Raw genomic sequence first — 25,342 nt, 5'->3', positions numbered from 1 at the left:
TATTTCTAAGGTCGAGTGAGTTGTTGTGAAGGGAAACCAGTACAGTGATTGGCTCAGTAATTAAGTCCCTCTCTCCGCCAGATGGTTACGAAATGCATCCTCTCAATTCTCTGGGGAACCGCTGCCAACCGATGTGAATCATGTCTAAGAGTAACCTCGTTCAACCATCGCCCTGGCCTATGAATAGTTAGTGTGCGTGAGCAAAAAAAAAAGATAACGGTCGGCGCCGGCATCTGAGGCCTTTTCCCTCGAGTTTCTTCATGAAACCTGATGGTTGGTCTAATTGAGAAGCCATGGGAAAAAAGCCGTTATGCAGCATCTTCCTTCGCTGGGACTCACTTTGGTTCGGCTCGTCTCTTTTAGAAGGTCCACGCCAGGGTGATAATATTCTCATTCGTCTTGACATTTTTTTTTTGCAAAAGATGAGATGAGATGGGTACATATGCGGTGGTATGGTAAAGCCATGTATCTCCCTACCCCTCCTCCCGTAGAGATGGATACTTCTCCTCTAGACTAACGCTTAAGCAGATTCTCATCAGGCTTTTGTCTACCTGCATCCTGCACGCATGGTCGATTTGCGAAGGAGGGGCCCTGCGCAGCAGATAAGTGGTGCCTGAGTATTAAACAGGGCTGGCCCACTTCATATCGGCAGTTCCCTCGAACGTACATGTATGCATGCCGCCACTTGTGATGCATCACCTTTATGAACGACCTCAGCTTGAAATCAGTAAAAACTAAGGTCAATTAGTAACCTCCAAAATAATATAGATACTAGAGCCTTTACTACGTGAGCACGTACTGCTCCACTCCAAGCTCTCTGATCCGTCCGATTATGTTCGCCTCGTTCGAGAAGCGGGGTAGATACATTATTTACCTACATAGGGCCCGAAATGCAGATGTCATAAACTACGGGAACCTAGAACGAGTAAGCTCAAACGGCAGAAGCAGCAGCCCGCATAGCAAGTGAAGATCATCTGTGTTTCATATCGATTGACAGACGGGAGACGGGACGTCTGCACACCACTGCCTGCTCCAATCTCATGTTCCTTTTTATTTTATTTTATTTTATTTTATTTTTTATTTTATCGCCCTACAGGAGAAACAATCTAGACCTTGATGGTTGTTGACTCAGGGGAAATTGCACTATTCACTGCAATAAGTCACCCATTTATGTAAGTTCTAGCCCTGTTTAGATTTTTTTATTATGATTTTAATCCCTCTTATGTGTGTCACCCATCTGTGCGAAAGCGACCCGGGTTGGAACCCGGTACAGTGTCGCAGTATTAACGTCTATTCGTGCAAAGCCGGTTGGGTGCCAGAGTTCTCCTCGTTTTCGCGTGATATTCTAAGAAAAAAACAATCGCTGATAGGAAGGAAAGAGAAGGGGGAGGGGTGGGGTAGGGGTGGGGGTTGTTACCAAAGAGATACCTACAAGTACGTACATGTATGTAGGTATTCCTATTCGTGCGCAGTTGCCCGGGACTGGCGTGCAACCCGTCACATTCATAGAAATAAACTTTTCAAAAGGCATATATTCTATCAACGGGGCCGGTGATGCTAAATAGCTTTCGAGTTAATTCCAATATGCACTTCGGGTTCGTTGAAACCTTGATTAGATATTGGAAGAGCAGCTTTAGGCCCACCCGTATTCGCTGTACCTCCTTAGGAAGCTCTGTATTGGCATTGCCAAAGATACCACACCGCACCAAGGCCTGCAGCTGATGTTCAGTGGAATACGCGTTCTCAGAGTTTAGACCTCGATCGCTTGGCCGTCCCTGCTCGTTCATGAGAGAACTTAGATCAGGACAGCTTTCATTTACTGAAACAATTTATATAAGTGTATGTTTATAGCGCAATTGATTTCCGACAGAGAAATCGAGGAGGTACATGTATTATATAACCTAATATATATAAATATATTCTAGTACCTACATGTACATCTATTGGATTTATAAATTCACAAATCACACTTCTCTGAGATGCTACACACGTAAGCCCGATCAAACCAATCGATATCCTTGCTAGATCTTAATGCCCTAGGCCTAGTTCACGACCACACACACTCTTCAATGTAGAGTATCATCGGAATGTGATTTGGACTCATCGACTTTGCTCATCCATGATTTCGGAGATCCAAAATCACACATATGTACCCGCCCTCCAGGGCTTGCGTGGCCAATTAATGCGAGATCTTGCTTGCACCCTGACATGATTACGTCTACCGGCGGGAAGATCGAAACGTCAATTCGAGTTTCTGGTTTCACCGCATGGCTGCATATGATACATGTATACATATTTCTCACAAAAGGGCATGTACTCACCTCTTGTGCTAGCTCACTCGACATAAGCTGCAGATGGGTACACATGTTCTTTTGGGACACACAAGCACCAAAATCTATCGTGAGTCCAGTAACTATGCAGAGATGGATTCAGATGTGACAATAAATATGTATACCCCACTTCATATTAGTTTTGTCGCCTCCTGACAGCGAGCGAGCTATAGGCTTATGAATTTATTACCACCTGAGCCTCTTTGAGGATCGAATATTGCGAGAGTTAGCATATGTGCTTTACAGTGTAGAATTTAGTTTGACACACAATGATGCATGTATTAAGGAATTAAAGGGTTTGGGAGCCAATTATTCCAAATGGCAATTTTGGGTGGGGAATCCTTCATTTTCAGCAACTAACTGAACAACTAATCAAACCAATAGGGTTCAAGGCGTCATATTTAGGAGTTCTAGTTGTATGCGGGTTAGCTTGATGTGATTTTTTCTTTGATATGTGACATTCCCTCATGGTACGAATTGTATGCGTATGTGGTGAATGTGTGTGAGAAGTGAGTGATAGGTTATGATCCACTTATATAATATTTCAGCGCACCGTAGATTCTTAGACGCCGTTGGGATAAACTCGGGGAGATAGAAATAATTATGATTTTTCCCATGCGCGACGTGGCTGGTAAATATATCACTACATGTAAATCATCTGCATGATGTGGTCATGTGTCCAGCCGTGAAGAAGCGGCTATCGGCCTTTGAATGCTGCGGGGACAAATGCTTCTTTTTAATTTTCCACTCCATCATATAGTACTTGACGTTACATCGAGCCCCCGACTGAATCGGGTGGCCCTTCTCAACTATCATCATTCTAAACACCTTACAGCTGATACCTTGTAACGTCTTTAGCATCTAGTCTGGACACTTTGACGGTAGTTCACCCTCTTGGGGTCTGGTTTCTAATCTAAGTAACGATATTCTTTAGGTGCTGATACGTGTAGTTCAGGTGAGGCCATCACAAATACTCTCATGGTAGTAACTACAGCTTTACCAGATCATCTAAGGCGTGTATCGATGCTGATTTTGCTGCGGAGGAGGGAGAGTAGGAATAAGAATTTTCCTCCCTTGCAAAATAGGCCGGAGTATCGCTGCCTTCGATCTCAATCCCCCAAATGTGCTTCTGGGAGGCGACATAAGGGATGAAGAGTCGGGAGAAAAGGATAGCGAGTCCCATCATGCATTAAATCCGGTTTTTAAAATCACATACCGGACATGGTTATTGGGCCTAGCGTGGGCTAGCTTATTAGCCACAATGCTTTAACGTCGCCCTCATCTGAGTGAAATTACACACAAGGTTTCGGGGTGCAGAAATCTAGAACTGGAACTTGATCTCGACCACCAAGTAAGTATAATACAAACACACGTTTCTCATTACTATTTACACAAAAAATTTAACTCCACTATTTCCTCAAGATATTAATTTCGTAGTCGCCTCCCTCTAGGTCATGAATCCAAAACCTGTTATATTCATCACTCTTATATTTCATCCTGAACTTCATCCCTTTTCCCCTCACTTCAACTATCCCGTCCTTTCCCCCTGTCGGAATCCCAACATCGCCGGTCGTCCCCTCAGGTGTACTGATCTCCAAAGAAAGGCTATCCTTCTTATCAAAGCGCCACGAAGACGAGAACAGACCCAGCGAGGTTGAGAATCCTGCCTCTGCATATTGGAGGTCGCCAGTCTGGGGGACTATCGACCAGGTCCTTCCCGCTTCTGAAGTGAGTTTGATACCGGCAATAAATATCTGTGCCCAATATTAGTCTAAAGTACGCACATATGAATTTCATGAAGAAGATAACATACAGTCATAGTACTTGTCGGTCCCGTCGCCCATCCGTGAGCATGAGAGATTCTTGCATCGTTGGTGTATGGCGCATAGTGTAACTCTCCAGTGGTGCTGTACCCCTCGATAAACGTGGAGTTCGTCATCCTTGGATCGTCCAGCATGAAGTCACCCCACATCATTCTCATCAAGTCAAGAGCATTCTGCGTCTCATTCGCCATGAAGTGAGCTTCCAACTCAAAGCCAGAAATGAATGGCGAGATTGCGTCTGCTGCCTCAGGTGCCGGAGCACCATAGGGAGTCCATCTTTCGCGGAGAGCAGCAGAAATCTCCTTTGCCCGTGAGGGCGTAGGGAGGATTCCGGACTTGACGGCCCAAACATTACCGTCCTGCGGGTGGAGAGTGGTGTCGGTTTCGTTATCCTTATAGAGGCTCGCTTTATCATCCCATAGAATGGAATTAGCGGCAGACTTAATACCCGCCATGTAGGTACTGTAGTTTTCTACTACAGAAGTGTCATTCATTGTACTAGCGAGGCTAATACCCAAGTTGAGAGTAAAATATAGGATCGAATTCGCCTCAATGTTATAGCCTCCCATGTTGAAACGCAGCCAGTCAGATGGAGAAGTGATGTTTGCGAGACCACTGGAGTCAACGTGATCGACACTCCAGGACATGGCGTGTTTCCAGGCTGGCCAATATGTTTGCAAGTAGGTGAGATCACCGGACCAGTGGTAGTAGTCGGCAACTCCGATGAGAGTATAGAGATGGTAGGTGAAAGATATGGCGCCCGCTTCGTTGAATGGTGTGCCAGCGTACGGTAGCATGCCGTTCTCTAGCTGGAGCGCAAAGAGGGAGTCGAGAGAGTTCGCGACAGAGATCAGATCAAAAGTAGAGACTGCAAGCCCGGGAACAGCGATCGCCTAGGTTTTGTTAGGGTTGGAAAGCAAGGGGAAAGGGGGCGAGTGACATACCATGTCGCCAGCCCACACAAGACGGTCGCGCTTTGCACCATCGGTGAGCGCCGAGGATCCGTTGGTGATGGTGAAGTTGTTGCTGTTGATATCGATTAGGAATGGTCGAGATGGGGAGAGAGAGAGGGTATACTCACTACCATGGAAGAGTCCCGTTCACGATGGATGCGGAGGTAATCTTTTGGAAAAAGATTAGTGCATCTCCGCGTAAGGGGTCAATCGTGTCCAATTGGTTTGTATAAGCCCCGGCGTACCAAATCCTATTCGTAGTTTCGTTAACAATAGCGCTAAAAGAAAAGGGGCGGTCAAACAAACCGGTTGAGTTGATTATCATCGCAATGAAACCACCCGGTATAGTCCTGAAGTGCATCATCGCCCCAATGAGGCATTGCTGTAAAATAAACCCACGCATCTCCCAACACGACCTCTTCACCAGCTGCAATACTCATATACCTAAACGCACCCCTTTCTCTCTCCCACGGTGCACTATACTCACCCTCGCCATCAATCTCAAGCACCAATGGCTCATCGAATCCGGCGTCTGCTGTCGCATCACAATGCTCACTAGATATCCATAACGAAGACTCAGAGAAAGTCACGTTTATGGAAGAGGCATTTCGAGCGTCTTCAACAACAAGAGTCACCCAACCGGCGATGTTTTTTCCAAAATCGTAGGTTATAGAAGATTTGGCGGCAAGTGTGAGCGTACCAGGTAGGGCACCAGAGACAGTCCCATTAGTGCCATAAACAATAGAGGGGCGGATAATCCGGGAGGGGGGTGCGAGGATGTACTCTTTAAAAGGGATCTCGGAGGCTGCTAAAAGGGGGGCGAGAAAGAGAGGGAGCAAGCTATGGTATAGCATCTTGATAGCTTGTGTCTGTAGTTGGGGGTGGTGAATCCATTGAATCGAGTGCGAGGTAATGGCGTTTTTATACTCCTATGTCTTTGAATCATAGCTTCTTACGATTTCTGACAAAGGTTTCGAAATAGCTACGATTGCTATGATTCACTTTTTTCTTGGTGAGTACGAGTCTCGTTTGGATATCCGAGACCCTGGGCATGTATATCAATCCTTGGCGATCAACACTGTACCCCATAGTTACCCCACAACCCCATAACCTAAAGTACAGCACTCATATAATTCCCCACACAACCGGAATGATCCGACTCCCGAACGAATCAACACAATACATGCAACTACATCAGACTTCAGCCTCATTGTTCTATTCGGGCTTTCGGTATGAATATTACCGGATTCTCGTACTCAAAGGAGAGATCACCGCACTGAAAACTGTACAAAATGTGGTAGAAATCTTGAAAATATCAAGAGATATCGTCGTTCTTGCGGTGCTTTCGGGTTAATTACTATCGAGGAGTAGAGACGCCAAAGATTAGTTGTGGAGATCTCCGTGGCGTTGACGTCGTCGTCGAACCACCCGATAGACTGACAATTGGGCTTTGATATCGATATAAGCAAACTCGGCATCTTTAGCTTTTACATGTGAAGTTTAGCAGATCTATCTAACAAGAACTCACATAAATCAATAATAGCGAGTGTAGAGCGCTTCAAACGCAAACAAACGTACACAAAGAACTTGAGGGAGATAGGTACATGTATGATCATTCCAAGCAGGGTCGGCAGAATAATTTTATCTGTTGCAAAAGATCCGGTGGATACGAAGCATTAGCTTCCCACCTAAACCAGCCTAAGTCCCGTAGCCACCCACCATCGTCCAAGCCCGCAGTCCACGGCGCCTTGTGGGTTAGGGTTGTCAAGCGAGTTAATCCCTGACTTTGGAGCTATTACCCCACATTCACAGGGTTCACGGGGAGTGTCGGGCATGCAACAGGTTGGTATTGCATGAGAGTTGTGACCTTCGGATATTTGCGTGCATAGCTGTTTGGTGCTACGTTGGGTAAAATCTGGTCAGATATCTGGTCTGGACGGTGCCTGGTTTGGCCTGTGGCTGTGTGTAGGTAAATATTAAACCTAACCCCACCTCTCCAATCACAAAAACCTGGGATAAACTAAATTGATAAAGTTGATAGAGGATAACTCCCGACGTGATGGCTTTCGTAGCGCCTTCGCTCTGTTAGGTCTCTGGACTTTGGTTTAGCTTTGAGGAAGATATTGTATGTTATATGTATATAAATGTACGTAGGTATGCTTGTGCCTGTGTAAATATTGTTTGATAGGTAGGAAGGGGGAAGGCTCTTATCGCCATGACGGTACTTTCACAACAGAGGCCAACGCAGGATGCATGCTATATAAATAGTGGAAACGTTTTTGCGGTCGCAAGTTTCACATGAAATACAAATTATGATACAAGGAACGTTCCTACCCTGCTTTACAATCTTAACTGATGTTGCGCTTGCCCTTAAAAAATTTAATTTCATCATAAAGAATATAGTTCGCCCTACCGGTACTGGCAAATAGGCAAGTATTGGGGGTCTCATGACCATGAATAGGTAGATCGGAGACTTGAGTAAATACCTACATGGCCAGATAGGTGCTGGAGGTAGAAATAGAGTTTTGGTACCCTCGGCCTCTCGCTTGAGCGATATAAAACTCACACCTAATCCTACCTAAAGTAAGCCTTTTATACTATTTTATTACTTTGATACGACATAAGTCGCAACTCGGAGTAACACTAACCTGTGAAATGCTACTTATCGATAAATGCGCTCTAGCTCTCCCCCTTCTGATATTAACATGTTCGTGCCAAGCTTAAGGAGAACAACCGCAGCTTTCCTTGAAACCCCTAAGTATGACTAATTTCTGACACGTAGGATATGTTCGTCGAGTGATGATGCATGACGCACGTGACTAGGGCACGAGAATGACGTACCTGGAAGTAGTTACTTGTGGTTTACTTTTGTGAATTGGGGAAAAAGGCTGAAGAACGTATTTTGTGGGGTTATGTATTTACATATATGTGCGCGCGCCGTGAATTTGATCTTGGGAACAAATGAAAACTGTTCATCACATATGAGCGTGTATAATTGTTAGTGTTTATCGATAGGCCCGTTGATTACTTAAGGAATCAATTGAACGGAGAAGAGCTGTCGTTAGATGTTGCGTACGTAAGTAGGATCTGTGTATATAAGTTAAGGTTTTCCCACTATGTCTATTCCAGCTTTCTTCCTCTTCATCGCTTACCACCTACATTCAACCTCATCTTAAAGCAACATGCAAGAATCACCTGTGACAGGATTGCTTTCGCTGCCCACCGAGCTCCTGACCCTCATCGGCGACTATCTTTTAGAGACCCCCGACGATGGGGACAATCCCGCTTTCCCTCCCACAGCTCGAAAAAGGGCCAGGGGTCATTCAGACTTAGGATCCCTCGACTGCACCAGCTGTCATTTCTGCACCGTCTTCACTCCACTTCTCGATCACCTGGCAAGCACTAAACGCGAATACGGGGTAGTTGCATTTCACTGGAGCGTCGCTATCAGAAACATTCGCCTAGTACGCCTGCTGATGGAAAATGCGCTCGACATCACCGTGTTCGTCGCCGAACCATACAGGCGCCAACAGAAGCTCTACGGCCTCCCAGATGAGCCATACAACGACGAAACTCTCGCCAAGGTGCTCAACGCTGGGCCTAGAATTCACGTATGCGAGGGATCGCAAAGCCTCAAGGCGCTGGGCAAGGAATACAGGGTCATGGTCGGGCCGCGTTTGAGTGGAGATTTTCTCTACTCGTTTGGCAAGCTGAGGGCGAACCGCGGAGAGAGCTGTGTAGACCGCGAAGACAGTATCTGCTCATTCCGCAGGATGATGATGCACGGCCAGGAGAGACTTATTGGGCGCATGTTCGACCATGGTGCTCGCGAAATTGAGAAGGGTGCGGCTTTCGTGCATGCGATAGAGTTCAATCATTATGAAGTTGTCAAGAAGATGCTGGAGCACGAAGTGGATCCACGTGGTTGTCGGTACTGGAGATTTTCACCAATGTATGTAGCCATGCAAATGAGGCACGCCAAGATAGTTGAGCTTCTATCGGAGGCAGGTGCGGATATGGCTGTGTGTATTGGAGATAATACTATAACTGCCCTGCATGTCGCTGCTGCGCTAGGCTATGTGAAGGGGTTAAAGATGTTGATCTCAAGATTTCAGGAAAAGGGATTGAGCCTCGATATCCTGGACTATCAAGGGAAGTTAGCACTGGTTTGGGCCAAGGACCAAGGGTGGAAGGAGTGTGTACAGAGCTTAGAGCAGGCGGGGACAACGGCTATAGGGGCACAATAGCTCTCTTTGCTGGATGATTTCGGAAATAATAGTTTACCAATCTGATAGGAGAGATCGAGAAGGTATATGTATCTTTGAAGGGTACTACATGAGCTGTTGGCCGCGGACATACTTGCTTGTTTCTAGATTAGACTTTCTACATACATCTTCTAGTAGTGGTCTATAATATACCGGTAGAATATATTGGCTTAGAACGAACTCCAAAACACTAATAACATGTGGTTTGTATACAGTCGACTCATGTTATAGTGATGTTTCATATAGTGATACTCGTGATAATGATAGCGATCGGCGGTCCCGAAATCCTTATACCTGTATCTCCCTCCTTCTTATAGTGATACTCGCCTTGTAAGAATATATTCAACACAGATTTTTGGTCCCGACCGTATTCTTATATCGAGAGGCGGCTGTACATGATACGTAGATTCAGACTGTTGTTTACTGTCAGCACCGGATGTCGTTACTTATATAAAGTAATACCACAAAGAAAAAGCATAAATGTATTTATACTCTCAGTTCATGACTGTCTTTAATTTGTCCTGGGAAATTGACACAAGTACCGGGCCAATAACTTCTGCGGTGGGATGACTCACGCTTAAATGCATGTATGTGGTTAGGCATAATTATTACAGCGCAAAGAAGATTACATCAGCATGCACTAGCCGCTGATCAACTTCAATAGGTTGAGTCACTCTAAGCCTGTTCCATGCTTTCAGTTTTGCGTGAACCTGTTCTTGGTTACCCATTGAAGTTGATTTAACAAGGGGCTGTGGTCCAATCAGTACTACTGAGTCCTAAGTCGCACCGCTAAATCTGCTGCCAAGAAATATTTGCGTGTCAATTGAATGCAACACCACATGTAGGGCCTACACGCATGTATACCTACAGTGGTTTCTAGGTCAATGGCGAATGACTACATACATGTGGACCAGGGTATGTACATAGATTAACCGTGCAGAATCATGCAGTCTCACCCGCTCATCAGTCTTTGCATGATCGTCCTCATCCTCCGTGGTCGTCTATTGAGATTGATTTTCTTTATTCTGCATACACGTACTCGTGCATACAGTCATCATTCTATATCAGATGTTGCTTTGTATCTAAGTACTGCTTGATTTTTATTTATCGAAACTAAAATGAATATAGCCCAAGGGTAAGTTGAATATATATAATCAAGACGTCAAAAGCAGATCCCCAAACACTCAATTCACATTGGTAAATGGGCGCACTAGTGAGGCTGTTGATCATGATCAACAGGTGAGTGTTCAGGCTCGCCATTGAACAAGAAGGCATTGTAGAGCGCTAGGCAGGGAACGTCCCGCATACAATTGAAAAACAAAGCTTCCCATCTATTGGCAGGATAGAAGTGCCGTGCGTCAACTTCCCCACCAGTTACCACGCTTCTGCCGTATCACTCGTTGCTCGTTGCTCGTTGCTCGTTGTGCAGTCCCACCTTGCTGCTTATATTCCACCCACACTCATCCTCTTCTTCCTCTTCTTCCTTCTTCCTCTTCTCTTCACTCCATCACCATCTCTCTTCACCCCCCCAAAATCAACGCTCATCGTCATCATCCATCATCAATCATCTCCTCATCTCGATCTCTTCTTCTTTCCACATCTCATCCATCATCATCTCCTCCTCTTCTCCTCGCCCCCTCGAATTCTAATATTCGAATTTCACCATATTCGAATCTTCTCATCCATCTCTCATCAATTCATCATCTCCAATTCTCATCAACAGCTCTCATTCCTTCATCCACTCTCATTCCTCTATCAAAAATGACTTCAGCATTCTCTCAAACGCTTGATTCCATCACGAAGACTAAGCTTCGTGTTCTTAAAAAGCAAAATACCGCTTTTCTCGAGCACAAGGAGCAGATCTTGCAATCCGCTCAAGCTGCATCGGACCACCAAGAAAAAGTCAAAATCCTCCTCGAAGGCATCAAGTCCTGGAGCACCGAAACCAAATTGGGCCGTGACCCTCCTGCTTATATCTCCAACATTGAGCAGCTCCTCCTTCAGGCGAAGTACGACCCAACTCTTGCCAAGTCATGTCTTCAGGAATGGGAGTCAAAAATCATCAAAGACTTCGAATTTGAAGAAGTTAGACTTGAGTATGCCGAGCTTTTCGGAAAGCTCTTGATGGAATGGGTTGAGAGCGCTGGTTCAACAAGCTCTCAAGCTTCTCAGGCAGCCACTTCCCCTGATTCTGAAAGCTTTGAAAAAATTGGCAGAAAGGAGATGTATGAGCAGCGCGCCACCTTCGAGTCCAAAGTTTTCACCGAAAACAAAGTTGACGAAAAGGCCATCCTGTCATACCTTCAGGAACTCTTCACGTCCACAAAAGAAAACAAGGCTCAACTCGAATTAATCCGCGAGGTTGTAAAGGAGTCCTGTAAGGCGATCGGGAGCTCAAAGATCTCGCAAGAGGATTTGAAACTCACGATTGAGGCATTGCTTGCCTCTGATCTCATGTCAAACGAGAAGAAAGATACCTTGAGGGAGTTTAAACGTGATGAAGTCATCCTGGGTGAGGTGACTGACGTTCTCAACATGCATCTTGCTTCCGTGTTCTCATGGACTTGGGAAGGAGACAATGCTGCTGGTTTTGGGGTTCCAGTAGAGATGAGGAGACAACTGAACCAAAAGTACCGTGTCTTCCAGGATGAGGAGATTATGCAGGCATTGATGTTGGAGTATATTGGAATGAAGTGGTGTGAGCTCTTCCGGATCTGTTTTAAAAACATGTTCAATTCTTCCGCCTGGAAACCATGCGTCGGGAAACTGTCAAAAGAACACATCGAGAGACGCAAATATTTCCTTCAAGAGAATACTGAAGAGTTTTCTCCTAAAGATAACTCTGAAACCATCGAAGGCCACCGCTATCAGTCCCAGCGCGACTCCTTTTTCATGGCACAACTTGGTACTGGTGGTACGATCGTCAACTATGATTCTGAATCAGGTGGTAGTAATAGAGATGGAGAATATTTGAAGAACGCGTTGGAGACAAAGCAATCTCTCCTCCATATTCTTCGCACCGAATGTCTCCTCAATACCGCAATTCATGGAGGTTTTACTGTCGTGCGCTCCGACTTTTCCTGGTTCGGCCCAGGATTGTCCCATGCCTCAATCCTAGCAGTATTGTCATTCTTCGGCGTTTCCTCTGAGTGGATCAAGTTCTTCAAAACCTTCCTTGAAACTCCCCTCCTCTTTGCTGCCGATGGTGGCTCTCCAGTTGTTCGTGTCCGAAAATGCGGTGTCCCAATCTCGCATAGTATCAGTACCGTCCTCGGCGAAGTGGTTCTGTTTTGCATGGACTATGCTGTAAACCAACGCGCCAACGGAATGTTTCTATACCGCATCCACGATGATTTCTGGTTGTGGAACAGCAACCCTGATAACTGTGCAGCAGCCTGGAAAGAAGTCCAAGCCTTCTCATCTTTGGTCGGACTTTCTTTCAATGATGAAAAAACAGGATCTGTAACTGTTGGAACCTCTGCAGAGAAACATCCCGAGCTTCCCGGGGGTGATGTCAGGTGGGGCTTTCTCAAGTTCGAATCTTCGGGACGTTTCGTAATCGATCAAGCCCAAGTCGACGTTCACATTGCAGAGCTTAGACTTCAACTCTCGGCGCATACCTCTGTTTTTGGCTGGATCCAGGCATACAACAAATACGTCGCAGGGTTTTTCATCAACAACTTCGGAACTGCAGCTGAGTGTTTCGGTCGTGAGCATGTCGACATGATCCTGTCCACTCTCGAACGTATCCACCGCGAAATCTTCCCTAGTGGCTCGGTGATCGATTACCTTGCAGAAAAAATTCAACATCGTTTCGGAATTCAGGATATTCCAGCTGGGTGGTTTTATTGGCCCATTGCTTTGGGAGGACTGGAAGTCAAAAATCCATTCGTCAATCAGCAAGCTATCAGGAGCGAGATTTGCGAAGACCCCTCTAAGAAATTTGCAGAAGCCATCGAGAAGGACCGCGAGATGTATGACGACCTCAAACAGAAATGGGACGAAGGAAGGGTCAAGAGAGACGATGCAAACTATCCCCATCTCAAGGCGGAGGCTTTCATGGCTTTTGAGGAATACGTCATGTTCCGCGAAGGTGGTTTTAAGCACTGGCAAGAAACTTACGAAGGATTGCTTAAAATTGCGGCCCGCCGCAAAGCCAATCGTACACCCGAGATGGAGATGGGTGTCCTTTGCCTTTCGAATGCTGTTAGGTCAGCTCCTCATGCAATTGGAGGCCATGGTGGGATCGATGAGTATTGGGAGTGGATCTTGGCGTCTTTCGGTGACGGGGTTGCCAACAAGTGGGGAGGTCTTGAGATTGTTAGGCCGGGAGCATTGCCTGTTGGCATGATGGATGCCTGGAAGAAGAGGGTTTTGCATTGGGAGCAGTAGTGGTTGGTGAATACCCAGAGTCAGGCAAGCCATTGGGATACCCCAGAAATTTGTAGTTACGTTCATGTTCGGGTTTTCCTACATCTTGTAATTTCATTTTCTGTCAAGAGTTTCCTAAATGGTGTATGTCTTTCTTTGTTTTTGTTTTCTTGTCATTCTCGCCCAAATATAATTTAGTAACGCAAAGGGCTCATGTACTTTCTCAGAACGGGGAGACGTGAAGTCTTAAAATAAAAATTTCAACACACTACATGCATAACCTGGCTGAAGGAAGAGAATGTGAATCGTTCTTATTAACATTTACATCAGAGCCTGTATTCATAATTACCATTGATAGTCCTATACCCCGGCGGCCCGGCAGCCCGGCAGCCCACGTTTGTAGAATAGGGCCATGGCCAACAAGCTGCATAACTTTGCGCAAAAGATTTCGCAGATAGGGAAATTTTAAAATCGTACCTAGCGAGCGATAGGGAATTAAACGTCTATGTACATGTAGTTTCCTCAGGTATCGTAGGTAATAGCATATAGTAGCCATAGGAATCACAATCCTTAAGCTTGCGACTATCGGGATACATATTTATCTTGGTGGTATTTTTATAGTGCTGTTTAGTTTCCTTCGAATATTTAGCACGATGAATTACAAGACGGGGCCAAGTGTAAAAATGCGAAGAGAGGATGAGGTATTGAAGTTCAGGTTTAGTCTTGTGCCCAGACTTTTATCGACTCGTTCCTCGTTCTGCAGACTACAAGAATCACACCACAGGCTGGCACGAGACTAGCTCAGGTCTATCCCGCTACTACATGATCTTGTGTGCCGTATACCCTCCACACAGCCAAATTATTATTCCGAAGAACCGCACAACAGGCGAGTTTCTAATATTCCTAAATTTCCAAAACCTTCACAGAGGACCCAGAAATAACCTTTAGGATATCTGTCCCGTTAGTTAAGGCCTGCAGGGCGCAGCGGTGAACTACTCAGGCTTCGTTGCATTGCCACATCCTTCTAGAGAAAGTATATGGGAGAAGTAAAGTAATTGATCGTGTTGATTGTGCTAGCTAAAGGGGGATGCCCCGTATTTATACTAAAGAAAGGTAGTACAAAAGAAATACAATGAGTCATAGACGTGTGAGTAATAGAATGACTAATAGGAAAGTGAGTCATACGCCGATGACAAATACTATAATGAAATGATGAGAATCTTCCAGAACTATGAAACGTGCCGAGCGTCCTATTTCAAGACTTCCCCTCGTGAGCCACAGTGAATAGTAGAAGAAAATAAAACATGTTTGCCTTTATCCAATCCCTTTGTAAGTAAATCCGCCACGTTCTCGTTCGTAGAAATATATTCCAGTTCAAATAATTCATCCTCAAACCGTTCCCGAACAAAATGAAAATGTACGTCAATATGTTTAGACCTTTTATGAAAGACAGGATTTTTAACCAAAGAGAGAGAGCCGTTGTTGTCGCCTCGAAGAATGAAAGAGAGATTCGGTTTTCGTTCCAGCTCGTGGATTGCATTCCTTAACCAGATCAGTTGTCGACTGGTGTCAGAGAGGGCCATGTATTCCGCTTCAGTTGTAGAAGTGGCGACAGATCGTTGCTTATAAGATCGCCAGGAGATGAGAGCTTCCCCTAGCATGAAGCAGTGGCCGGTGAATGAGCGGCGATCGTCGATGTCGGAGGCATAGCTTGCGTCGCTGTAGCCGATGAGTGCAGTTGGTCGCGTTTTGGCGTAAAAGAGTGACCAATCGAGGGTACCCTTGAGGTAGCGGAGGACGCGATGGACTGCAGCTAGATGGGCCTTAGTAGGACAGGAGGAAAATTGCGAGAGCATGGTGACGGTGTAGGCGAGGTCGGGTCTAGTGCCGATTACTGCGTACATGAGTGAACCGATTATTGACTGGTAAATTGTTGGATCGTCGATTTTCTCAGCTTCCGTTCCTTTTTGGAGGTGGACGTTGTTGTCGATAGGTGTTGCCACAGGTCTTGATTCGTCGAAGCCGTATTTGATAAGTACACGCTTGAGATAGGCTTCCTGTGATAGGATGATGCCTGTCTTAGTGTGGATCAAGTGGATTCCGAGTGCCCAGTTGGCTGTGCCAGTTTCCGTCATTTCGAATTCAGAGTGGAGGAGGAGGCTGACGCGGTTTTTGCGTTCAACGGACCAGTAGAAGATAAGGATATCGTCTACGTATATTGCGATGACAACTTCCCCTGTTTTGTGTATGAAGACACAAGGGTCGAAGTCTGCTTTTCTGAATCCTATTTTGATTAGCGCTTTTGAGAGGCGGGCATACCATTCCCTTGATGATTGTTTGAGGCCGTAGATGCATTTGATTAGTTTGCATGCTTTGCCGGGAGTAGGATATCCTGGAGGAGATTTCATGTAGATTTCTTCCTTGAGTTCGCCATATAGAAATGCGCTTGTGACGTCCATCTGATCGCATTGACCGCCAGTTTGAAGGCAGCGAGCGAGGAGTAGTCTGATGGATTCGTATCGGGTGACGGGGGCATAGGTTTGATCGAAATCTTGACCAGGGACCTGTGAGAAACCTTTTGCGACTAGTCGGGCTTTGTACCGTATGGGGTTGCCATCGGGCCCGAGTTTGATTTTGTATACCCATTTGCAGTCGACCAGTTTGCGGTGATCTGGTGTGTTGACCAGATTCCATGTGTTATTCCTTGCGAGTGAGTCGAGTTCAACTTTCATAGCATTCTGCCATTTTTCGGAGTCGGGACTGTTGATCGCTTGGTGGTAGTTTGTTGGTTCTGTTAGGGTAGTGTCATGCTGAATGTTGTGTCCGTATCTGACCGGAGCTTTTCGTTCCCGTGATGGGTTACGTCTCGGTTGATCAGTATCTGTTTCATTATCATCATGCGGGGTACGTTCAGTGGCGGGCCTCGTATAGCCGGCCCCCACTATACTTGCGTGGTCTTCCGAGTCAGTGTCGGAGAAATGTTCCATGGTTTCGCGCATAATTTGTTGGTTGATCATGTCGTCGTCACTTGGGTCGTCGTCGTATATTCTATGTTGTTTTGGTGTTGACGGACGTGAGGGTGGTTCTTGTTTGATCTCGATTTGTTTTGGTTTAGGGGGTGTATCGGTTTTTGTTTTGACTTCGATTTCTTCCCCTACGGATGTACCTTTGAACCTAAAATGACGAGAGAGAACTACTTTCCTTTGTGATGGTATGTAGACGCGACAGATTTTTTCAGAATCTCCGTATCCGCAGAATTGTCCCGTTATTGCCCTTGCATCCAGTTTTGTTCCAGCTGGTCGTACTTCGACAGGTATGTGTATGAACATGGTTTCACCGAAGGATCGGAGGTGCCCAATGAAGGGTTTTTTGCCAGTGAGTGCTTCGTATGGTGTCATATTCGGGAGTGATTTGTGCGGGAGGCGGTTCTTAACGTGTACCATGGTGTTGATCGCTTCTGCCCATAGATTTTTTGGGAGGTTGTGGTCGAGCAAGGCGGATCGTGCCATTGTTGCTATGGTCCTGTTAAAGCGTTCTGCTGTTCCATTTGACTCGTGAGAGTAAGGTACAGTGAATTCATGCTTTATGCCTTTGGAGGCAAAAAATTGTTGAAGGTCATTGGAGATGTACTCGCCACCGTTGTCGCTTCGAAACCGTTTAACCGTTTTGTCCAATTGATTTTCCATGTATGCGATGTATCGTTCTGTGGCAGCTGCTGCATCTGACTTCTTTTTGAGGAAGTAGAGGTGAGCGTACCTGGAGTAATCGTCGATGAAAGTGATATAGTAATTGAAACCGCCCAGAGAAGGAGTCGAGAACTTGCCGCTCAGATCTGAGTGTATTAGTTCCAGTGGTTGTTTGGATTGTGGTTCGGTGAGAGGAGCGAGGTGAGATTTGGTTGACTTAGCGAGTTCACATGTGTTGCATGTTTCCATGTGACCAGATGTGGGGAGAGACTTGGGGTCGGCGACCATGTTGCGAAGCCGTGAGAGCGAGGAAGCGGGGAGATGTCCGAGCCGTTGGTGCCAGTCATAGAAGCTGGTGGCGGCAGAGAGGTGTGCGCAGGGTTCCTTGGTTTCAAAAATGTAAAGACCAGTACTATTTGCGTTAGCGATCCCGATAATTTCCTTGCTGTTCGGTTTGTAGATGGTAAAGCCGTCTTCCGTCCCAGTTGTTGTAAATCCCTTTTTAGCGATGCAAGACCAAGACATCAGGTTGGTATTGCCTAGTTCGGGAATCAAAAATACGTTCTGCAGAGTGATCAGGCCATGTGATCCGTTGATGGTGACGTTACCAATTCCGGTTATCTGGAGTTTGCGACCTCCTCCAACAGTAACTGTTCCAGTGTGGGGAGTGGGGTCGGTAACCAGCGTTCCGGTCATGTGGTTGGTTGCACCAGGGTCGAAGATCCATGCCTTGTTGTCGGTGGTGGAAGGTCCTGCAATGAAGCCAAAGTAGTCTTCCATGGTAATATCCGAGGTGTCATCTGAGAAGTTGGTGAGGTCGAAGTCAACCGGCATTGTGAATACATCGGTTTCTTCGAGTGCGGGAAGGCCAGAAAGATCGGGGATCCAAGAGAGGTCGAGTTTTGTGTGAAATGCAGTACCAGATGCGACGTTGAGGTTGCCAGATGCAGCGGACTTCTCCTTGTCTCTGAAAGCTTTGAGTTTCCGGCAATTTTTGTGCGTGTGGCCTTTTGCATATTCTCCATTCTTGGTGCACCAGGTGCATGTGACGTCCCGATTTCCTGTTTCGTTGTTACGTGGCCTCCTGACTCTGTTGTTGTTTCCGTGTCCTGGGTTTCCTCGCCTGATTGTGTAGGCTTCTCCAGCCGCCTGTCCATCGTTGTTGCGCCGTGAGTCCAGATCCAACAGCTTTTCGTAGACGTCATCGAAGGTGACGTTGGGCTTGGTTTGCAGGTTGTCAACGACTGATTCGAGGGATTCGTGCCGGAGTGAGAGGAGTAGGAAGGATGCCTTCGCTTCTGAGACAGATGCGAGTTGGTGAAGGTGGTAACCGAGTGGGTCTTTGGTTTTGTCCGTAGAGTTACTAGTTCTAGTGAGGAGAGATGACCAAAGAGTGTTGAACTGGGTTAGGTGTTCCTTGATACCCTTGTCGGGTGTGTACTGTAATGTGACGACATTGGCGAGGAGCGAGTGGAGGGAGGCGACGGTTTTCCGATCGAATCTGTCCTCGAGTTGAGTCCAGAGATGATGAGCGGTGTCGGCCGGTGTCAGCGTGAGAATAACTTCGAATTCGATGTTAGATTGAAGGAATACAACTGCAAGGTTGTCCTTTTTGTCCCAGTCGCTGATTTCTTCGGCATTGTCGGAGTTTTCTTCTTCGTCTTCTTCAGCCTCAGCTGCACTTCCTGATGCTTGTGGTGCCGTGGTAGGTACAGTAGTGGTGGTAGTTGTCAACACGGGACGCTTGCTCGAACCATTGACCAAGTTCCACAGATCGTGAACTTTCAACATGCGGGTAGCAAGGTCCCTCCATACAGTGTAATGGCCTTGACCATCCAGCTTGCATGGGAGTGCGGGAATTTTGATGCTCCTCTCAGACATGATTGAAAGTGAAACGAGAAAGTGTACTTTGTGGTAAAAATGGTGAAGAGTGTATAAGCGTGAGTGGTCTCCGGGCTCATAACCTAGAGAAAGTATATGGGAGAAGTAAAGTAATTGATCGTGTTGATTGTGCTAGCTAAAGGGGGATGCCCCGTATTTATACTAAAGAAAGGTAGTACAAAAGAAATACAATGAGTCATAGACGTGTGAGTAATAGAATGACTAATAGGAAAGTGAGTCATACGCCGATGACAAATACTATAATGAAATGATGAGAATCTTCCAGAACTATGAAACGTGCCGAGCGTCCTATTTCAAGACCTTCTACCAGATCGGAATCCATGATGTTGTCCTTGCTTGCCAAGACGCACTTCACAGGCGGTCACTCGACGCCCAACGTCCCCTGCTATGTAGCAGCACCATTAAACATGAGCGGAATAAACACCACCACCACCACCACTCATCGAAGTAGAGCAACGCCACTCTAACCGCCATCAACTGCCATCGGGCAATCACTGGGAAAGAAGATCACCGCTACGATGAGCAGGGCTACCCAAGGGCAAAAGCATTTCCGTGTGAAACATGAAGAATCGCCGTCAGATTTCACCCCTCTGACAAACACCCTCATTGTTGGAACTCCACGACCAGCAGAGAAGGATGACTACGACTTTGTAAAGATTCGTAAATCGATGGAGCTGCCGATTTATGAGCTGAGGCAGATCGATGAGATGAAGCCCGAGAACATAACGGCTGCTCACAAGATTAGGCAACAGGAGCTTAGGTTAATGGTGATCAGGGCGCTTTTGACCTGGATACCGACGATTCACAGTATCGCGCTCCAGGCGGATGAGAATGAGATGGCCGAAAGTCCCTTGGACGCGCATAAGTGTCTTCTTTTCGCTGTAAACACAATGCACATGGTCGAGAGTCTGGGAGAATGGTAAGCCCCCCCTTCCCCCCCTTCCCCCCAACCTTCTTTTTCCTTTTCCTCTTCCCCTACTTTCTCCTATGATCGCTTTTCTAACACCGAGAGAGTAGCTACGATGTCGAAGACCTCGAGTACAATAGACAAGTCCGGCTGATTTCTGACAAGAACACGGTCATTCATACATGGAAAAATGTAACCGGCTATGATCCCTTCCGGACCATCTTATGGATATGGCGGGACATTTGCTTGTCAATTCTGTCGAAGGAAGACAACAACACCAACGTCAGCATCGCCGAAGAAAAGGCAGGAGTGGTTATTGCACGAATGCTCAATGATATCCGGCTCTGTATTCCACTCGATGCCTACGACTTCCGCGAGAAGAGGGCCAAGCGCAGTCTGTGGGACCTGTTCCTCAATGGTGGTTTTGAATCAACTAAACGTATCTTGCCACCCCCCACAACCTTTCTTTTCCACCACTATTCAGAGTACTTGGCTGACCATGATACTGTAAAAAGACCCGACATACTGGTCTCTGGACTTTGTGTACTCCATGCATCGGCTTGAGCAGCTCTATGTCTCCTGCCGCCTCAACGAGCTCCAGGACCATCCATCCTACGATCTTTACACCTCGATCAAAAACATTCTTCCAGAAAAATACAAAGACCAAGCTCTCACCGCCGTGCAGAACATCAGCCATACCCCGCCCACGCTGAATGGCCAGATTGATATCTTCACCTACGAGCGCTGCACCAAGGAGCTCCAGAAGCTGATCGATAAGGGCTTGCTGAAAAGAGATAGCGTGCGGTTCCGGAACATAATTCTCCCATACAGCCACGACAGGAGTCCCGCTGTGGAGAAGTGGGCCTTTGACCAGGTCGTGAAGGGCTTCCAGGAGGCTGTCAATAATTTCTACGACGAGACCGTGGAGATGTTCCCGGAGCTGACTAGAGCGGTGTCGCTGGAAAAGGACAAGCAGATGCATAGCCTGGAGGAATTTTTGGCTAGCGCGAGAGGAGAGAAAGATGTGGAGGTGGAGGAGACTGGCAGTGATCCTGCTCGAGGTGAACCTGTGGAGTGGATATACACATTCCGGGGATACCGCGATATCATCCGTGATTGGTTCTGGGGGAGGCCAACAAGTCGAGGCCTGAAATTGAAAAAGCAGTTGAAAGACATTTTTGTCGCCAAGCTGGGTTTCCTGCTCATGTACGACAAGTTCATCGGGAAGGCGCTGCAAAGAGGGTGAGTAGCAGATTCCCGTTCCTGGATGATTCCAAGCTAAGGGCTTAGATGCGTGCGATACAACGAACAGAATCTCAGCAGGGGTCTTGAATACTTGGTTGGCGACTTGGGCTTTGAATTGATTTTGGAGGAGCCGGAGGCACCGGATGAAATTGCACCTGTGCCAAAGAAGGCTGCACCACAGCCGAGAGAGGCACGCAGAGGAATGGCTGTGGCAAAAGCTAAACGCAAGAAGAGTACCAACTAAGGGCTTTGGGTTTTGGGTCTCGGTCCGCACATCTACTTGGATACCTACATTATTGTATTGTTTTTGGTATTGGATATCGACTGTTTTATTCTTTATCTAATCGTTGGTATAGGGCACTGCTGTGCCGAGTAGAAGTAGGACGAGTTATTACAATAAATAAATTCTGTTTAACTTCGTTTTATTGTTGAGCATGGCGGGGAAAACTGGGTTTAAGCGTAGCTGGGTCTGCGCACCACCAAGCCAGTGCGGCCCACGAGGACAAGCGTCCTTGTGTCCTTGCCCCGAGGACAGGTAAGGATGGAGGCCAACGAGGACAGGGTACGTCGAGGACACACGTCCTCGTAGACCACATTACTCTACACCACGAGTAAGAGCCTCATACAAGAAGATCTGGCTAGTACGCAAACCCAGTCATATCCAAACGCTATAAAATTGCGAGTGTGCTCTTTCAGCGGAATTTTGATATATGTGACAGTAAAAAGGGCCGCAAGTGTATATATATACCAGGGGCAGTATGTAAGAAGTAGTGTTGACATGAGAGAACAGAAAACATTAATGCGAACCAAGATGGCTGTATATGGGACGGGCTGATCTGGGAAGACACTGATAGAGGAAGAAGCCAATCCCACTATAAAATGGAATTTTGATAGCAATTCTCTGTCTCGTGTAGCTCGAGACATTACTTCTTTCTCTTTGTACAAACAAGCAAATGAAACAGTAGACAATACGAAGAAGAGCCGCAAAGCCGCAGAGGTACTCGTCTCTATCTAGTACTGGCCTAAGTAGAACGCACCGCGCATGAGCCATGCACACTGTTTACAAGATCAAATTAAACCAAGTTTGTTTCTCGGTTCCTATTATTATTACTGTTAAACATCGAGGCCGGTGTAACAAATGAACTATAGATGCAATCAATGAATTGAAAAAATAAAAATGAACTATCAGTCGACCAATTAGGAGCTCTGAGGATTACTTTGGCCGAATCATGGAATATCACTCGTACTCAAACAAACAAGAAACATTCATTGATTGGTTAATTTATTTGATCAAGTGTTTGCACCTAATCTCTACCATAGGAAAATAAAAATAATAAAGCAATCCATCGCCTACCAGCGAGAGATTATCCCATAAAAGCAAAGCCACCAAGAAAGTAATCGGGTATACGCATTTTTCCACAACGCCTCCAAGCCAAAGATATATCCCACGATAACAGGACACCATAAACATATCACAAGCACCACAACCAACCACACCCCACTCTACCACTCCACCTCTTTCTTCCCAACGCCCATCTCCTTCTTCACACTCCCCGTCCTCTTCCCCCCCGGACTCGCAACCCCCCAATCCAACACCCGCTCCCTCCCCCCCCGCCCCCCGCCATCATGCACCTTCGTCGGCAGCATCACCAGCCGCTTCACAACCTCGCGATACATCAGCGGAGACCCCGCCCCCGCCCCGCGCGCCCGGTACGCGGGCGACAGCGCAAACACGGGGCGCGGACTGCTGAGCAGTCCTGAGGCGCCACGCCGGCGGGATGGAAGCGGGTGCGGGAGGATCTCGGTGAGGATCTCGGCGGCGGTGATGAGCTCGGTGGTGGGGCTTTCGATGGTGGTTGTGGGGGCGAGGGTTTCGGCGTTGCCTTGGGCTTGTAGCATCGCGCGGCGGGTGAACTCTGTGATTGTCTTGTTCTTTTTGGCTGCGCGGCGCTGGGTCAGGACGTGGGCTTTGTGGGCCTGGCGGAGGGCGGCGGGGGGGCTGCGGGGTGGGAGCGGGGGGAGGTTGAGGTCGGGGCGGGGGCGGGGGCGGGGATGGTGGAAGGAGGAGATGCGGGAGAGGACTTTTTCGGACGGGTGTGGGGAGCCTAGCTGTGGGCGGGCTGGTGGGTGTTCTGGGATTGCCATTGTGCGGCGCGGGGGTGAGTCGGGGGGTGGGGGACAGGTTGGCTGGTTGGTAGGATATAGGTGGTAATGATTGCCGTGTTCTGGCCTGGGGGAGTTAGTATAGTTGTTAGTAATGAAAAGAGCTCTGCTCAGAATAGTTAAAAGACAGGTAACTGTAGGTAGAATTCCCCGGCATATCCCCATATGTACATCTGTATAGACAAAACTGCGATTCCGGTGGCTGCAGCTCCGACCAAGACTTGAATAACGAGACACAAGCTCGGGCCTCAACGCAACGATCTCCACTAGCCACAACTGACCACAGAGAGGCCAGCCAGCAATAAGACAGAAGTATTGGGCTCTGTTGGTGGCCGGGCGGTGTCCGTTAATGTATGCCCCGTTGTTTTTGACAGCCTGATAATATATATAACGTGTGTCCCTACTACGAATCATCTAGCAACAGATAATTAATTAAAGACTCCCCCGATTCTTGCACACGCCCGCCCCCAATTGCAAATCTCTCCCCTATATAAACGCCTCATATATGCAGGGACCTGTCAACGGTGGTTGGATTACAACCCCCGAATAGTACAGTCATTTCGAGCTCGATGGCGGGACGGATTGGTTGGCGAATTGGGTGGGTCTGTGGCACAGGGACTGCTTAGTAAGCTGGGTTTGTGGCGAAGCAAGCCCTCTCAAACTGTCCGGGGGTGCGCTTTGGTTTTTGCATTTAGTTTTATATCTAAAAGACGCGTAGAATCAATATATACAGTGGAGTCTCGATTGTAGCATATGGTCGGGAACGGATTTTCGTGTGCCACTATTAAGAATATGCCTGTATCGAGAACAAATTTGCCCGTACCGACTCGTTTGGGATTGCCCAAATATATGCTACAATCGAGAATATGCTATTATCGAGAATGCTACTATCGAGACTCTACTGTAATCGGTTTTGCTCTATGATGAGTAGTATTGATAACATAGCTAAGAATTGAACTTGATTCTGCCGCTCATATAACTATCTGCTTAAATATACTCGAGCCTTAGCAACGAAAGAAAAAACATTTAAAAATAACACTATGTAGCTGGGTTCAACTCTTCAAAATACATGCTAGAGGATTTCAGTCTTTTCTTTCCAGTCTCTTTTGTTTTTCCTGCTCCTTTTTCTCTAATGCCTTTTGCCTTATTTCTGTTTTTTTCTCCCGTTCAACCGCTTTGCGTTCCTTTTCCTCCTGCTTTGCCCGTTTGTTTTGCTCTATTCTTTCCTGTCTCTCTTGTCTTTTTTCTTTCTTTAATTGTTCTTCTATTTCTTGTTCATCCCTTTTTTTCTTCAACTCCAATAAAACAGTATCTCTTTCTATCACACATGCTGCCCCAGTATTCAAATGTCGAGTATCTCGCTTCCCTTCCTGATCCCTATTCTTTTGCTTTATAACCTCCCTCAAATGAGCTTCCCCTGCCTCATGCATTATTACCTGGGCACTGTTCCTCTCAGCTGCATTCTTGAACTTCGTTATGATTGTTTGTAGCTTAATCATTGACGGGCTATTTGATGTACCATATGTTGCACGAGCTTCCAAATAAAGACTATTCAGGCCTCGCGGGGTTATAGGAGTAGGAGGATTGAAATTTATGAGATTGATAGGGGCCTGTAAATGTGCGGGAATAGGACATGCCTGTTCGGGTGGTGTAGATAGGTGAATTTCTTCACTTGATTTTGTTAAAGTATTAAGAAC

General features: G+C 46.7%; 5 protein-coding genes across 5 annotated transcripts; 3 read left to right on the top strand and 2 right to left on the bottom strand.

Annotated features, from left to right (window-relative positions):
- Positions 1-3,739: 3,739 nt before the first annotated feature.
- On the bottom strand, positions 3,740-5,960 carry LAJ45_11159 (uncharacterized protein; the record flags this gene model as incomplete). Its single annotated transcript, XM_046120669.1, has 5 exons — positions 3,740-4,084; positions 4,144-5,046; positions 5,098-5,179; positions 5,235-5,357; positions 5,413-5,960. The coding sequence occupies 5 exons, from the start codon at positions 5,958-5,960 to the stop codon at positions 3,740-3,742; spliced, it is 2,001 nt and encodes a 666-aa protein (XP_045966126.1).
- Positions 5,961-8,288: 2,328 nt separating this feature from the next.
- Positions 8,289-9,353, top strand: LAJ45_11158 (uncharacterized protein; the record flags this gene model as incomplete). The annotated part of the gene is made up of 1 exon (XM_046120668.1): positions 8,289-9,353. One exon carries the CDS (start codon positions 8,289-8,291, stop codon positions 9,351-9,353), a length of 1,065 nt encoding a protein of 354 aa, XP_045966125.1.
- Positions 9,354-11,132: 1,779 nt separating this feature from the next.
- Positions 11,133-13,763, top strand: LAJ45_11157 (uncharacterized protein; the record flags this gene model as incomplete). The annotated part of the gene is made up of 1 exon (XM_046120667.1): positions 11,133-13,763. The coding sequence occupies one exon, from the start codon at positions 11,133-11,135 to the stop codon at positions 13,761-13,763; it is 2,631 nt and encodes an 876-aa protein (XP_045966124.1).
- Positions 13,764-19,848: 6,085 nt separating this feature from the next.
- On the top strand, positions 19,849-21,726 carry LAJ45_11156 (uncharacterized protein; the record flags this gene model as incomplete). The annotated part of the gene is made up of 4 exons (XM_046120666.1): positions 19,849-20,249; positions 20,348-20,676; positions 20,753-21,479; positions 21,528-21,726. The coding sequence occupies 4 exons, from the start codon at positions 19,849-19,851 to the stop codon at positions 21,724-21,726; spliced, it is 1,656 nt and encodes a 551-aa protein (XP_045966123.1).
- A 1,259-nt stretch (positions 21,727-22,985) lies between these two features.
- LAJ45_11155 (uncharacterized protein) lies at positions 22,986-23,627 on the bottom strand (the record flags this gene model as incomplete). Its single annotated transcript, XM_046120665.1, has 1 exon — positions 22,986-23,627. The coding sequence occupies one exon, from the start codon at positions 23,625-23,627 to the stop codon at positions 22,986-22,988; it is 642 nt and encodes a 213-aa protein (XP_045966122.1).
- Positions 23,628-25,342: the final 1,715 nt, after the last annotated feature.

The sequence above is a fragment of the Morchella importuna genome, assembly GCF_003444635.1.
Source record: "Morchella importuna strain M04M26 chromosome Unknown Morimp01GS058, whole genome shotgun sequence".
NCBI classification, from domain to species: domain Eukaryota; kingdom Fungi; phylum Ascomycota; class Pezizomycetes; order Pezizales; family Morchellaceae; genus Morchella; species Morchella importuna.
This window is presented reverse-complemented; position numbering and strand designations above follow the sequence as displayed.